General features: G+C 46.7%; 3 protein-coding genes and 1 long non-coding RNA gene across 4 annotated transcripts in view; 3 read left to right on the top strand and 1 right to left on the bottom strand.

The window, feature by feature from the left end:
* Nucleotides 1–326: 326 nt before the first annotated feature.
* tm6sf2a (transmembrane 6 superfamily member 2a) lies at nt 327–3,422 on the bottom strand. Its single transcript, XM_057056577.1, has 10 exons — nt 2,931–3,422; nt 2,414–2,517; nt 2,235–2,332; nt 2,053–2,156; nt 1,899–1,981; nt 1,707–1,831; nt 1,493–1,594; nt 1,321–1,413; nt 1,122–1,241; nt 327–1,021 (listed from the first exon to the last, which is right to left on the bottom strand). The coding sequence occupies exons 1-10, from the start codon at nt 3,020–3,022 to the stop codon at nt 812–814; spliced, it is 1,131 nt and encodes a 376-aa protein (XP_056912557.1). The 5' UTR covers nt 3,023–3,422; the 3' UTR covers nt 327–811.
* Nucleotides 3,423–4,035: 613 nt separating this feature from the next.
* LOC130538719 (uncharacterized) lies at nt 4,036–6,948 on the top strand. The gene is made up of 3 exons (XR_008953967.1): nt 4,036–4,476; nt 5,142–5,205; nt 6,570–6,948. It is a non-coding gene; the product is annotated as an uncharacterized LOC130538719 (long non-coding RNA).
* A 465-nt stretch (nt 6,949–7,413) lies between these two features.
* On the top strand, nt 7,414–8,552 carry LOC130538843 (uncharacterized). The gene is made up of 2 exons (XM_057056783.1): nt 7,414–7,846; nt 7,928–8,552. The coding sequence occupies exons 1-2, from the start codon at nt 7,642–7,644 to the stop codon at nt 8,161–8,163; spliced, it is 441 nt and encodes a 146-aa protein (XP_056912763.1). The 5' UTR covers nt 7,414–7,641; the 3' UTR covers nt 8,164–8,552.
* Nucleotides 8,553–9,630: 1,078 nt separating this feature from the next.
* LOC130538324 (myomegalin-like) overlaps nt 9,631–14,155 on the top strand; it is a 29,057-nt gene continuing 24,532 nt past the window's right edge. The window contains 4 exon segments of the mRNA XM_057055728.1: nt 9,631–9,827; nt 10,936–10,982; nt 11,071–11,138; nt 13,361–13,471. Of these exon segments, the coding sequence (XP_056911708.1) occupies nt 9,778–9,827; nt 10,936–10,982; nt 11,071–11,138; nt 13,361–13,471 (276 nt within the window). The 5' untranslated portion in view covers nt 9,631–9,777.

Genomic DNA, 14,155 nt, shown 5'->3' with positions numbered 1-14,155 from the left:
CAGTGAGAATACCAATATTAACATGCAGCTAAACAACAGTGTGAGAAGCTGTTGAAATTTGAACTCCAGCTTAATGAATTCCCAGTTTTGCTGCAGTAAGGGCCTCAGACAGCTGACTCGTTTCAACGCTATTTGACAGCTCACCTAAATCCAGGGTTCAGTTCTTATCACTGTGACAGCAGCGATAACTGGGCCAACGTTTAGGTAGGGCAAAATGACATCAGGGCTGCAGGAAAAACACTTCATTTGCTTTTCTGCTTAGGCTTCAAACCGAATATCTTAGCGTGTTGGGATTCTGCAGAAAATAAAAGAACCCGGTGCGAGTCTTTGCTTAAGTAACATGTTTTATTTCCTCCTATATAACATCACTTAGTCATTCTATAGCCAAAATATGCACATACATTCATTCCGAAAGCAGAAAAAATAATCCTAAAGCTGAGGAGGGTTTCGAGCTCAGCCTGCAAAGCTGTTTCTCCATTAGTAGTCTGGTACACACGTCTCCACTTCAACTTAATAAATAATTTTATATCGAGGAGACAGCAACATTTCCAAGTCACCTAAAAATTGCTGGCGCTCTCCATCAACAATCTTATCTGAGTCCAATAGTTCACACTGGGAGTGCTGCAGCTGCACAAGGTGACTGATTCGGAACGGTTGGCGCTGGGAGAAACATTTTTAGATTTCCTCTGGGTTGAGAAATTGCATCCCTAATGCAGTTTTTCTGCCTACACAGGGCCACCAAAAAACATTAGCATGACATATTCCACAACCGTCCATGTCTGGTGTGTGTGCGCATGTGTGTGTATGTGGTCTAGTTTTCCTTCTTCTTGCCATTTGTCTGCCCCATGGGGACAGATTTCAGGAAAAAGGCAGGGCTGGTGTGGCAGCGCAGGGCCAGCAGAGTCGGCACAGCGGCGAGGAGCACGTTGAGGGCGATAACAGGCCACAGCTTATCTGATGGTACTCGGTACGTGAACGGAGTGCGGGAGTGCAGAGACGCTCCGATGTGGCACCACTGGGTCTGAGGCAGCAGTGGGAGGAAGCCAATGTTATAACGAACGTGTTCAAAGAATATCAATGGCAACAACGGTAAATGCAGCAATAACGATGGCTGGCCTCACCTGAGCCACGGCGCCTGCAAAGAAGATGGTCCAGTCCAACATCCAGCTGCATCCGGGTGTGTTCAGGCCATAGATGAAGACCGTGAGCAGTGGCAGAGCATAGAACAAATACACCAGCATCTGCAGCGATGACACAACAAATATCAAATTTTGGTTCCTGGCATTTATGTGAAGGTGGTCCACTTTTCTCCAGACTGACCATAATACGGGGAAATCCCACTGGGTCTTTGAGGTAGGGCTCGTACTGGTAAATGTAGGAGAAACAAAAGTCCATCGGGCAATCCAGCACCACCTGGAGTGAAGCAGGAGTGATGGCTGTGTGAGCTCAGGTCTTGGTCATTGGGAAACCTTCTGCGTTCAGTTTTACTCACAAATCCTCTGAAAACCGAGAACGCCGCAGCTCCCAGTAACAGAAGTGAGAGAAGCAGATCAACGGGCCGAGACAGGAGACTTTTCTTCTGCTCTGCTGCGACCTAGACAGCAGGAGACGACTTAAATTTGAGCTTGGTCATAATCAATGATGTTAGACGCGCCTCCAACGTGTTGGATGACTGTTAAAACCTGCGCTAATTGACTGAAAGTAACCTTGTCTGCTGTCTCGATCGGCATCACTCTGGATCTTCTGAAGAGCAGGAACGCCGCCCAAAATGGAACCACGAAGAACGGGACGTTCCTCAAAAAGGCTGGTCGAATGTTAGACCCGTGTTTTCCTGCACAGGCGAGAACATCATCAGCATAATGAAACTGCGTAATTGACCGCGGGGTTCGTGCTCTCACCAATGACCACCCCGGGGATGAGAACAATCTGCTGGGCGATGGAGGAGCCTGCCCACAACAGCCCCAGGCTACGGTAGGACTTCCTGTGAGAGTACAACACTTTCATCAGTTGGCTTGTTGAGTGAAAACATGACAGGCAGAAAATCAGGTGTACCCTCTGAACATGCGGTGGATGATGGTGAAGAAGAGGGCATGGTGAACAACGCCTTCCCAGTACGACATCATCACAGCATAGGAATTGCTCAAGTGAGGCTCCCCCTGACAATGAAATCAAGCTGTGTCTGATACATGAACATTTTGAAGCGGCTGTCACGCAGTGAGCCGGTTTTATGTTACCATCTTTATATAAAAGCCCATGAAGCCAGAGATGAAGCCGTCTTGCTCCAGAGCGTTGGTAAGACCCACCATGCAGGTGAAGGAGAACTCTGCAAATACTGGAAACAAAACAAGGAAACAATAAATCAGACCACCATCCGCCACTGATGACCGACAGATGCGCGTTTCTGATGGTGTACCGTAAAAGAGAGGGTCCACTTTTGTCTTGTTTTGCACCATGAGAAGGAGGAGGAGAAGAACCAGGCCCAGGACGACCATTCCCATTCCCAGGATGGGGAGGGGTCTGCAGAGTAACAGAAAGAAATGATCAGAGGAGAGGGGACTGAACTCTCATATGTTGAGTTTATTGCTGAAGATTTTAGGCTTTACTTCAAACTCTGGAAACATGATTTGTAGAGAAATGTCATCAATAATTCTTTACAAGCAGCAGCTGTAGTGATGATCCTCGCAAGGGGCATGTTGCTTTAAAAATATCATAAAGTACACAACATTGAATTGATTTATATTTAAAGCTTAAGCGAATCCTGTTTTCCTTGTAGGATTTTTGAGATTCTTAACATCGCCTATAAACAAGGTTACCCCTGGATAAACGTGTCCCATCAGGCTCCGGGGTGCCTCTTAAGCCTGTTGACATGTGGGGCTTTACCTCCTAAAATAATCAGGCCAAGATGCAAGCAAAGTTACGCGGACACTTACTCCTGGAGCGCAGGGATGTTGTTCATGGCGTACAAAACCCCAGGAGCCAGGAGAGAAAGGAGAAAGACGGAGACTTCCACCGGCACCCTCATTGTGTAAAATGATAAGAAATATCCAAACAGCGGCGTTAAAGATGTTATTCCTCCCTAAATAATCTCGACTGTGGAGCGGAGCATGTTCGACGCGTCTCCCCCGCTGAGGGAAGGAAGTGGGTCATTAAAGGAGTGTCACCAGTGGCCCTTTGATCCGAAGCAACCACGGGGCCCTCCTGCTGCAGCGCGTCTGTTATCTGCTCGGTCTCAAAGTTCAAATCTCAGGCTGATGAGCAGAGATTTAGAAGACGAGGCGGTTAACGCACCGCCCGTGCGTAACGCGCAAAACCACTCATCAGAGTGAAAAAAACCCCACAAATATGTGATGAGACCATGAACGCAGTAAATTAAATTGATCTGCAAGTCTGTTTTAGAGACAAGACGTTGGCCATGGTTTAGTTTATGTTTGTAGCTACTGCCACCTAGTGGTGGATCTTCCTCCTATTCGACTTTCTTGGCATTTTTGACTTTTACTTTCTCGTTTGAACTAGTTTCGGGATTAAAGGTAATAAGTTGTGTTTGCAGCTTTGCCGGAGAGCAAATGCTGCTAAAATGCTGTCTGGGACCCCGTGGCCCCTGGGGTCTGCTTAAGGAGCCATCTGTCGTGTTTTGTGTAAGATTAAGGCTTCTTCGTTCTGATTAGTCTCTGGATTATCTGAAGAATCTAAAATGAAGAACAAATGTTATGTGTTATTTAAAACATTTTCTTTTTTAGTTAGGAAGGTTTCACACCAGACAACGACCAACGACCTTCACGTGTGTCACGGTTGACAGGTCCAGGCTACATCCAGAGATCCCCCCTTCCCATCCATTTCCCTACCCTTCAGTTCCAGCTCCGGTTGCGTCACAGAATCTTATGGATGAGTGTTGAGCGGCATTTCCAAAGCAGGTCTGCATCTAATGCAGCCTTATCTTCTGCAGCTGAGGGGGATTAATGTCACTGCTAGCAGAGAAACTTAGTGACCAGTGGAAAAAGGGTGGAGGGGTGGGGGCGTCCACGGAGAGGATAGAAGCTGAAAGAGAGATGTGATCCAATCAGACATAGAAGGGAACCCTCCGCCAACACACTAGACGTATTTCCCCCCCAGAGGTGACACCCGTTCCACACAGGCTCCGCGATGTTCCACCCTTTAATCATCGGCATCCTGACCGTGAACACCTCGATAACTATCATCTACTGGACCTTCATCCTGGGGGACGCCTACTACAAGTGGATGGTGGAGCCTGAGGACAAACCCAAGAAGGTCGTGGTCAGCCCAGCATGAGTGAGGCGCAGTCGTTTAGGCTGAGGGGATGAATGGGTGTCAATTTATTATTATTTTTTTTAAAGTTGCTTTTGCTTAGGACCATAGAGCCGTTCAGCTTTTTATTAGTGGAGAAAACTTGGAAAATGCCCTCTGGAGCACATATTTACTCATTTGAATGACCCCCTGCAAAGGACGGATCCACCCCAGGTAACAGTTGGTCTGAATTTTGGGCATAGAAACCAGAAAATGTCAGAATTATTATTGATTTTCCCCAAAGGGCGGCAAAATATCCACGTCGTGCGCTCTTGCGCAGCAGCAGGGAGCACGTAAAATGAAACTTTCTGGCAGAGAAGTCGTACGACGTACAACTGGGCGATATCAGAGTCCCAGGCGTGAAGCAAACGCCCTCTTCTGCCTTTTTCCTGACGCGGCACAAACAGCGTCTGGCGGGTGACATTGGCTTGGGCCGATCAAATCTTGTGAAGGATTACTGAATGACAGCGACAGCTTTACTCTCCCGACATACTCCAGAGACCTCACACCACACCCAACACTCCTTCCACCGCCCCTCAGTCACCGGACGTTTGTGCGTTTGTATCACCATGACACACGAGTTCTACTGGGGGATGCACCCGGTCTCCTGGTTCATCCTTTTTGCCAACGTCGCCATCACCATCATAGAGTGGCAGTTTCTCGTCTCTCAGTTTGTGAAGCTTTCCAAGCGAGAGGAAAAAGTATCGAACTCTTAATGAAGGAGTCTCTCTTTTGATAGCTGTTTTTTTGGTCCCCTGATGGTGCGTCGAGGTGCAGCCGTAACCACGGTACGTCTGCGGTCGGCCTGATGGTAACCTGCCGTTTGTGCTTGTTTGCAGAGACGCCCGTGTAGCGAACCATACAGCTGTCCAGCTGAGGAGCCCTTGTAGGTTTTGACCAAAGGTAAGAACCCAAAACCTCATCCTCAGATCAACATTCCCGCCTGTTTCTGACTGTTTCATTGGCTGTTGATGCTGAATTCTCATCATGTGCAGAGATATTTACTGGCCACAAATCTCAGAATCATCACTCATGCAAGAAGTGGACTTAAGTTATTGAAAGCAGCGAATATGGTGGCCCTGGAGGGCCATAAGCCTCTTTGGTCCACCTCTCCTTACTGTGTCTCTAATCCTCGCAGATGGAACACTGATATTTCCCCGTGACAGACTCAATCCTATTAACTCTGTCTGTCCTATATTCACTCCTCCTTGGTGTCGCCCCGCCCTGTTATTTTGACCAGGCACCTCTGTCCCAAAGAATAGTGGCAGGAATGCTGGGATTTAAGACCAAAGGAAAGATTAAGGGAATCGCTCATCATTTCTCTCATCTGGTGATCTACATTTGAAAGTACATCTTGTGGTTCTGTCTTTTTCCAACCCCACTGACGTTTCCATCTGTCAGCCTCCACATGTCTCAGCTTCAGAAAAAAACAAGTTCCGGTAATCCTGAATTGCTCCCCGCTCTCATCCAGTCCCGTTTTCTTTTTTAAGTTTGCGCAGTACTGCTGAGCAGCTCCGATCTGCGGCCAGACGATAAAGCTCTGATCCCCCCAAGAGGCCCCGAGGCGCCGTTAAAGTCCCTCACATCTCCGTTCCTTAAAAGACCTGTCAAAACAGGCCACTCGTCCACCATGAACCGACAACTGCTCTTGAACGCCACACATCTGGCGGTCGAGCACAGGCGGCTCCTCCAGCTGTTCGGGAGAAAAGAGGAGGAAGACGAGGGGGCCTACTTTGTGGACTACATACCTCCAGCCAGAGACGCTATAAATCTGCCGCGCAATGTCATCTACGTCCTAGTCGGCTTGGTGATGGTTGTTATAGCAACTTACGCCATAGTGGGACATCTTATAAAAGATCTGATGCATGACCTGGCAGGTAACCCCCCCCCCACCCACCCACTCCCAGTGACTGGTGACCACTCCATCGCTCCAGCCAGTCTGATGTACCTGTTTCCGGCATCATCTTCCTCACCTCGGCGGCATCTGTGATTTTCCCTGTTTTTTTTCCTTCCGGTTTCTGGTGAGCAAGTTTCTCTGTGACCTCCCCAACAGTGACCCCCGAGTTATTTCAAGCCTAAGAGGCAAATTGTTGTGACTCTTTTGAGAGATTTCAACAATGTGGTACCAGGTTTGTGTTAGCATCCATCTAGTTTCATACAAACTAACCAAAACTAAGACACATCTACTCCAAAAACGACTAACTTCATGCAAGATGTGCAAGCGCGTGTCCTTAAAATGTTTATTTTGACCTGTGTTTTCCTCACAGACTGGTTATTTGGCCCTAAAATGGTGGAGGATGACTCAGAAGAAGGGAGTGCCGGGGCAGATGAAGAGTGGCACCACCTGACACATAAATATGAGCTGAAGATGGAGACCGAAAAAGACGGGGTCCTGCCCGGCTCCCACCGTCCCTCTGTCCATCCGTCCCCACCCGTCCCTCTGAAAAGCGCCTTCGCTTCTTCGCACCCAGGAGGAAAACGGACTTCAGCTCACAGTGTGACCTTCACCTGCCCCCAAAGTCCTCAGGTCACCTCCCTCTGAGCTCCACTGCAATAATATCATCTCTGTAGCCACTGCGTTTCATGTTTGCTTGCTAATATAATTGCTGACTTTGATTATTTATTAAAATGTTTGTGGCCCTAAAACCGCCTGTGAGTCATTGTTAATATTCATCTTCAATCACATCCATGCTACCTCCTGCAATTATAGTCTATTTTAGGGCAAACTTTTGTGCCGTCCCAGAAAATGGAACTTCTCCCCGGTAAACAAGAGAATAATCCAAGAGTGTTGTTGTGTCTTCTTTGTCTTTGTTAATCCATCTTATCTTTAATACCTGGATGAGAGAAAGTGACCTTATTACTGAAGGGGAAGGATTACCCCCCCACACACAAACTTCAATACCAATAATGAATATTTATTAATGTCATAATTACACATGTGAAAACATTTGTGAGAGTAAATAAGCCACATCATATTCTTTTAAATAAAAATATATTTCCTGGACATCATCCGGGCAGATGCTTCCATTTTTCCTCTGACCTGTGTGACCTTGAGGCTGCTGCAGCTAATCTACGTAGCGTGATCGTAGACCAATGAGACAAGTAGTTGCGAATGGCAGGCAAACTGGTGCCAGTGACAGTCACATGCACATATTCTTGAGTGAAGACTGATTATTGTTGCCGGATTTGTAGCGCTAAAAGGTGTTTTAAAGTGGAAGATCTGGTTGAGCAGAATACTCTGCAAGATGTCATTTTTGTGCACGAGTGTTTCGACATGGCGATGACAGCAAGCTTTTAAGAGGATTCCCCTGCTGCAGTTTAAAGGGCCGACAGACAGTTATGGATGCGCCCACGGACAGCTCCAAGATTCCTTATAGAGAAGATGACGGGACGGTGCTTTTTGAGAGCTATATACCCCCTTCCCGGGACGCTGTCCACCTGCCCAACTATGCCCTCTACCTGGTCATCGCTGTCATCATATTAATGGGAGTTCTTTACGCCATCATCGGACACCTCATCAAGGACCTCATCCATGACATAGCAGGTTAGTGACCACGGGTCCTTTAGTTATTTCAAGGGTTTCATTAATTTTTCCCACCTTTCTCTTCCATCCCTGCTTAACCAGACTGGCTGCTTGGGGAGCAGCCACAGGAGGTGGCAGTGAACTACTGCGAGGCCAAGGATAAGTTCATGGCGGACTGGTGCCCAGAAACCTCCCCCGAACTGGAGGCAATGGCGAGGGCCGAGGAGAACAAGGTGGTGGACAGGGACTTCATCAAGGCTCCGGCCATCTGGATCATCAACACGGAGCGGCAGGCAGGCAAGACGGGCCCGCGGGTCGTGTTTGGAAAGAGGACATGATGTGGATTATCAAGAATGTGTGAAATTAAACCTTTAACTTAATTTTAGTGCATCTCGAAGGTCAGAGAAAAAGTCTTAGGATGACATCTAGTGGTAGCTAAAGTTACTACACGCATCCAAAAAGATTTCATTATATCCGCAGTCCATCAAAATGAATGAATGAATGAATGAATGAATGAATGAATGAATGAATGAATGAAGGCTTTTATTTGAATATGCGGATCGTATAAAAAAAGACAAATCTCAAACGTGATAAAACACTTGAAGCTAAATTGTACCATGTCCAAAAGGAGCAGGAAGAATCCTCATTTTAGAGTCCCACCGCTTCTCTATATCAAAATCATGTGTGTGAAGGTAAAGTTCAATAAACACCTTTACAAAAATGTCAACATGATCCTAGAGTTTCTTCAGTATACTTCATTTGCCAGATACATTTATTTCGTGTTTTTTTTTAATCTTTGATCATAATTACCTTGAGAAACAGTGACAAATACGAAGGAAAAATATAGTTGTAAAAGTTTAACTCAATCTAGCGGAAATCAAACCATCACGAACGTGACGCAGGGTTTGTGATAGTGGGCTGAGCTATTTCATCCAACAGAGGGCGCTATAGCCAAACATTTAATGGACGATTGGACGGAGCCTGGATAACAAGTTATCATCTCCTGAATACACAGTGCATCATCATGCACAGTGTGCACGTTGATGCACTGATGCACAACTGATGCACAACTGATGCACAACTGATGCACTGATGCACAACTGATGCACAACTGATGCACTGATGCACAACCTATTAGTGTGCAGTACACACTAATAGGAATCTTGTGAGGACTTGCAGCATGCACGCTTTTTGGTCTGCCCCCCCTTTCAGGTTGAAGAAGTATTTGTCTCCTGTAACATCCGGACGTCAACAAAATATCGTGCTGGTTCTGGCCTGCTGAATTTAACTAAAACAAAGTGGCCCGAATATGAAAAACGCTACTTATCTCTGTTTTGTCAATGTCTTAACACTGAAGGCATGTTTGCTAATTAGGAGGAAAGTTGCCCATTCTCGCACTTTCTAACAAGATCGCCAGAGGTTCATCCTTTTTTCATCCTCAAATTACTGAGCCTCTGAGCAAGCGGCAGTAATCTTGTTAACTCAACCTGCTCCCTTCAGCGAGATTAAAGAACCCACTCCCGGGATGCACAATAGAAGGTTAAACAGTCAAATAAGTGAATAATTGTAAAAAATAAATAAATGTTATGAATGTAGGCGTTCCGGTGCTCTGGGCGACCTGGGTCGTGATTTCTGAAGGACGCGGGGGGAGGAGAGCGTTTTGGGGTTTTTTATATCCTGAAACCGGTCCCACTGGGGCTGGGGGTGTAAGGAACAGCGGGAGATCATTGTGGGATTTTCTTTGGGTGGGGGGGCTCCATCACCCTTATTCGCCTTTCCTTTTTTACGCGCATCATCACCCCCCCGCCTCCTCCCGTGAACCTGCGCGGTGCGTCCTGCGCTCATTGGCACGGTTCTGTCCTGCGTGATGGTTTATTATTCCACCGAACGGGAATAATGGACGGATGGTCTGAAGGCGGCATGGATGCCCGTTGAATAAAGGGTTTGTCTATATGGATTGGAGCCCAACGCCGCCAGAGCAAATCTGGGGAGAGTCTGAGAGGTGAGGCGGCATTTCACTGTCGTTTGGAGGGAGGGGGGGCAAAGCGGGACATCAATGCGCTCATTTAAGGGGAAAAGGGGGCAAACCCGCGCTGATCAGAAGGGGGCATAATGGCGTTTTATATCTGTTTTCGCTATGACGCCTTTAAGCAGCCTTTAAATGCTGTCGGGGGAGGCCTTTTGCACGCATGAGACCCTTCACTCGGCTTCATGACAAAGCTGCTGAGCCCACTCACGGATCCGTCTCTGCAGCGTCCTCTCGGTGCGTTGCTTGTGTCATTGTTGTAGATGTGAAGATCACTCCGCGACCCATCTGGAAGTGCTGCTGTGGTTCCCCAGGTGGGACGTGCCAATGCTAAATTCCACCAGACATTGAGGTGCCGCAGGGGGAAATAATGCCAGATGCAAGACTTTTAGTCTCCCCAAATGTGCTGACAGTCTGTCACTACAAGCCTTATCGTTGGAGCAGCTCAATGCAGCACTGTGTGACATTCTGGTTAGCGCGCCGTCCCAATCAATGATTTGTCTGTAAAATAATTACGGTTGGTTTCAGACGCCCACCTCCAGCGGTGGGTCATGGATTTCCACATGGTCGAACGGGGAAATCTCCACTGTGCAGCAACTGTTTTTGCGTTTTCGTGCAGAGCAGCTGACAGAGGAGCTGGCGTTGAAGTCCAAATGCAGCCCAGACACATATCTCCGCGTCTGGGTTCAACATTTATATGATTCCTCTGTCGTGCTGCAGCCATTCACCACCTGTCCATCACCCCCGCGTGTCTAATCATCTTGGTTCTTAAGGAGATAAGGAGAAAAGTTGTTTCTTTATCAATGCTTGTGGGGGTTGCCCACCAAACCCCCAATAGGACCCCTCCTCTCACCCCCACCCCGCACATTTTATATCCAACAGAGGTGCAAATGGGAGCAGGATCCCATTGTGGAATAGTTTTAAATGCCTTTTGGAGACAGCTGTTCTGCAGGACGCGTTAACTGTGATTATTGTTATGACGTTAACATGCTGCCACTGTCGGTGTTTCTTCATATTACTCCACATTTGTCATCTATTGTGTTTTTTTTTCTGACGATGCCGTGTTCTTTGTTTCTTGGAACAGTGCGGTGGAAGAGAAGAGGTCATCCAAGACCGTAGGTCACATGACAGGTGTGTTCTGCTGCTCTTATTAGGATATACATGTTAATAATGATGAGGCGCGTAGCACTGGTTTTATCATCTGCTCTCCTGTCCTCAGATTTCTGCAGTGATGAAACAGACAACTCTCCTCCTCTTCAGCTCCACACTCTCAAAGAATTTGAGCAGGTAAGGACGTTTATTCTGAATTCCATACAGTTCAATATGACACTTCCTATTTCTGGTATATCCACAGTAAAATGTTCAACAGTGCCCTCTAGTGGAATAACGCCGTGCGACACCTGAGCATAATTATAGGGTATTATATTTGTTAATTTAAGTGCATATCCACTGAAACCTGTCCGGGATTTTTTGATGTTATATGAAAAAGGAGAAGACCTTCAACTTGAGGAAACCACCCTTAATCCTCCTGATGGTTACAGTCAGCTTCTGGCTACAGGATGGCCCACTTCTTCAGTCTCTGCTGCACTATATTTAGAGCAGTTGCATTTGCTGTAACTACATGCAATAATTTCACTTGGCTCTTTTAAAAATAAAAATAAAAATCAATAGACCTGTGAAATATATTTGATCAGGAATTAGACTTGAAAAGCGTGGCATAAAGACAGCAAATAACACAAAGCTATCAGTAAAGGTCCTGGTTAATAGCAACAGAAAGCAGGTCAATCAATCAATCAATCAATCAATCAATCTTTATTTATATAGCGTCTGTTACACTCAAAACTGCCTCTAGGTGATTTCCAGAATCCCAGGGCCTGACCCCCAACAAGCAACAGTGGCAAGGAAAAACTCCCCTTTAACAGGAAGAAACCTTGAGCAGGTCCAGGCTCATATAGGGGGACCCTCCTGCTTATGGCTGGCTGGGTAGAGAGAGAGGAGAAGGGGGAGGAGAGAATAGGTAGAGAACATAGAAATACATTATATTAATCAAAGTAAGGTGAGATTACTTTCCCCCTGTTTTTTCTGTATTAACACTAAGCTAATCCTTCTCTTTCACTATAATTAGCTTTACTATCGTGCAATTTTGTGACCTTAAAACAAAGAAGTGTGGTAAAAGCAGTAGTCTCCACATTCAAAAGACCTGCTAAATCTGGAGGTGTCACTGCGTTGTCACGAAAGCTTAAAGCTGTCGCTTTCCACAGCCGCAGCTTCAGACGCCCTCAGTGTGTGAACTGCAAAGAGTCCTGCTTGTGAGACTCTTGGCGCCCATATGCTGTTAATCAGCCAGCAACAGCAACACGTAACCCGATATTTAAATGGACGCCCTCACCAAACAGGCCCCGTTCTTATGTAGCGACGCTGGCCTTCACTTCATTATTGATGCTCTTTGCATCTGACATCATTCATGAAAATTGATTTCAAGCGAGACGGCCGGGATCAGATTAGCCGAAGAAGAGACTGACTTCCTCCCTGTCGGCTCCATCCTGTTCCCCCTCCGAGGAGCATTCAGGGATTCACCAGTCTGAGAGATTCAGGACATCTCTCTATTAATAGCACGGTGGCTAGCAGCTCCTGGGTCTCCTGTTTCATCCAGTTTCTTTCCATTCACCTGCTCCCTTCCTTACATTTCTGCACTGGTCAACACTAACCGATTTTACCAGTTAGCCAATTTCTTTCATCTTTGATAATGTGGATCCATGTTTTTAGACAGTGAAATCATGGTTAGGGTTATGGTTATGCTCCTCTGCATAACCAACTAGCAATAGTTAGTAAATATTAGCCCTAGATGCAACATATTATCGTGCATTTAAGGGGGTTTCAGATCAGGAATAAAAAGGTTTTAACCCCCCCACGGTGATGACAGTGAACGATATGCTAGAACCTGATAGAGGTGTAGTTAAACTGGATTAAATGTCTATAAGAGAGGAGATAAAATGAGTGCCAAAAGGGAGGGATGTCCCAACCAGACGTGAGGCCTGAGACCCTCACCCCCCGCCCTCTTTCTCCCTCCCACCCTCATTCCACCCATCTCCTCCAGCTGGGATTCCAGGGATGTCTCCTCCTGTAAAATAAGCCCCTGTACCCTCCCGCAGAGGAGCAGAGTGCAGCATGGATCTGACACGGCTGCATGTCGGGCTGCAGACTCGCCCTCTGCACCGCAACCAGTCCCGTAGACTCTAGAGTGTGTGTTATGTGTGTGTGTGTGTGTAGAGCTTTAGATTGTATCACAATGGGAGGGTACTTTATCGTTGATTTGATATGCTGATGTTCAGATTTTGACAAAAGGACACCCGACGAACCGCTGTCCTTCAGAAATGGGACCCGTCTTCACCTACGATGCAGAGGGGACGCTAGAGACGATATTTTATTTCTGACCGATCACAGGACATGTCAAACATCGTGGGTGCTCATTGACGGTCATGTCTAACGGTTACCGCACTTTGTCGCAGCACCTGAATGACCTGAAGAAGGAGAACTTCAGCCTCAAGCTCCGTATCTACTTCCTGGAGGAGAGGATACAGCAGAAGTATGAGGAGAGCAGCGAAGACGTGTACCGCACGGTGAGTCGCAAAGGCCTCCTGAGGACGGCTCTTCAGGGGCCAAAGGCTTGTTTGGCTGAGACCGAGTGTTTGTGTGGCTCCGGTGAGCTTTCATCACGGCCATGTTTGCGTGAGGCCTCCCTGTGTTTATTGACCCAGCTGTCCTGAGATGATGGGACAGGTGGCCTGTTTGTTTTACCAAGTAACTGTTGTTTTTCTAGGCGGCCTGAACATTAGGGGGGGGGGGATCTGCTGAGGATCTGTTTGAGCTGCGCATACTTTAGTGGTCTTTAAAAGTCAGATCCCCGTTGCTTATTTACAGTCTAAATAGCTTATTTACACTGTCTGGCATGGAGACATTAAAAAAAAAATCCAGGGTTTTGTAAGTTGCACCTAATTAAAGAAGCACACATTGGAAAATAAAGAAAATGTATTTGTTGTGGAATGAAAGTTGAATTCCAGCCAATAAAGCTCTGCTGGTTCAAAAATGTTCATATTCTCGTCAGTAAAATTCAGTCATCAACGTGCTGTTTTGTTGTGGCCGAGGTTTAAAACGTCCGGCTGACGTAATTGATTATCAGAAACAAGCTGGACAGCTGCTGCTGCTGCGATGGGGAGCTGTTTAAATCGATCGCCGGTGTCTTTTAAGTGGGTTTGATGGGATAATGGAGGTGTTTGGTTTCACATTTCAAACGTTTAAATATT

Source organism: Takifugu flavidus, chromosome 15 (assembly GCF_003711565.1).
Source record: "Takifugu flavidus isolate HTHZ2018 chromosome 15, ASM371156v2, whole genome shotgun sequence".
In the NCBI taxonomy this organism is placed as follows: domain Eukaryota; kingdom Metazoa; phylum Chordata; class Actinopteri; order Tetraodontiformes; family Tetraodontidae; genus Takifugu; species Takifugu flavidus.
The sequence above is the reverse complement of the archived record's forward strand: the minus strand, read 5'-3'. Positions and strand labels throughout refer to the sequence as shown.

Bases quoted from the DNA above. Each gene is read 5' to 3' on its own strand.
- tm6sf2a (XM_057056577.1), bottom strand. From the start codon at position 3,022: ATGAGGGTGCCGGTGGAAGTCTCCGTCTTTCTCCTTTCTCTCCTGGCT. The intron at 1,595-1,706 runs GTTACTTTCAGT...CCTGCTGTCTAG, and splicing joins CGATCGAGACAGCAGACAAG to GTCGCAGCAGAGCAGAAGAA. The intron at 1,242-1,320 runs GTCAGTCTGGAG...TCATCGCTGCAG, and splicing joins TGGGATTTCCCCGTATTATG to ATGCTGGTGTATTTGTTCTA.
- LOC130538843 (XM_057056783.1), top strand. From the start codon at position 7,642: ATGGATGCGCCCACGGACAGCTCCAAGATTCCTTATAGAGAAGATGAC. The intron at 7,847-7,927 runs GTTAGTGACCAC...CTGCTTAACCAG, and splicing joins CCTCATCCATGACATAGCAG to ACTGGCTGCTTGGGGAGCAG.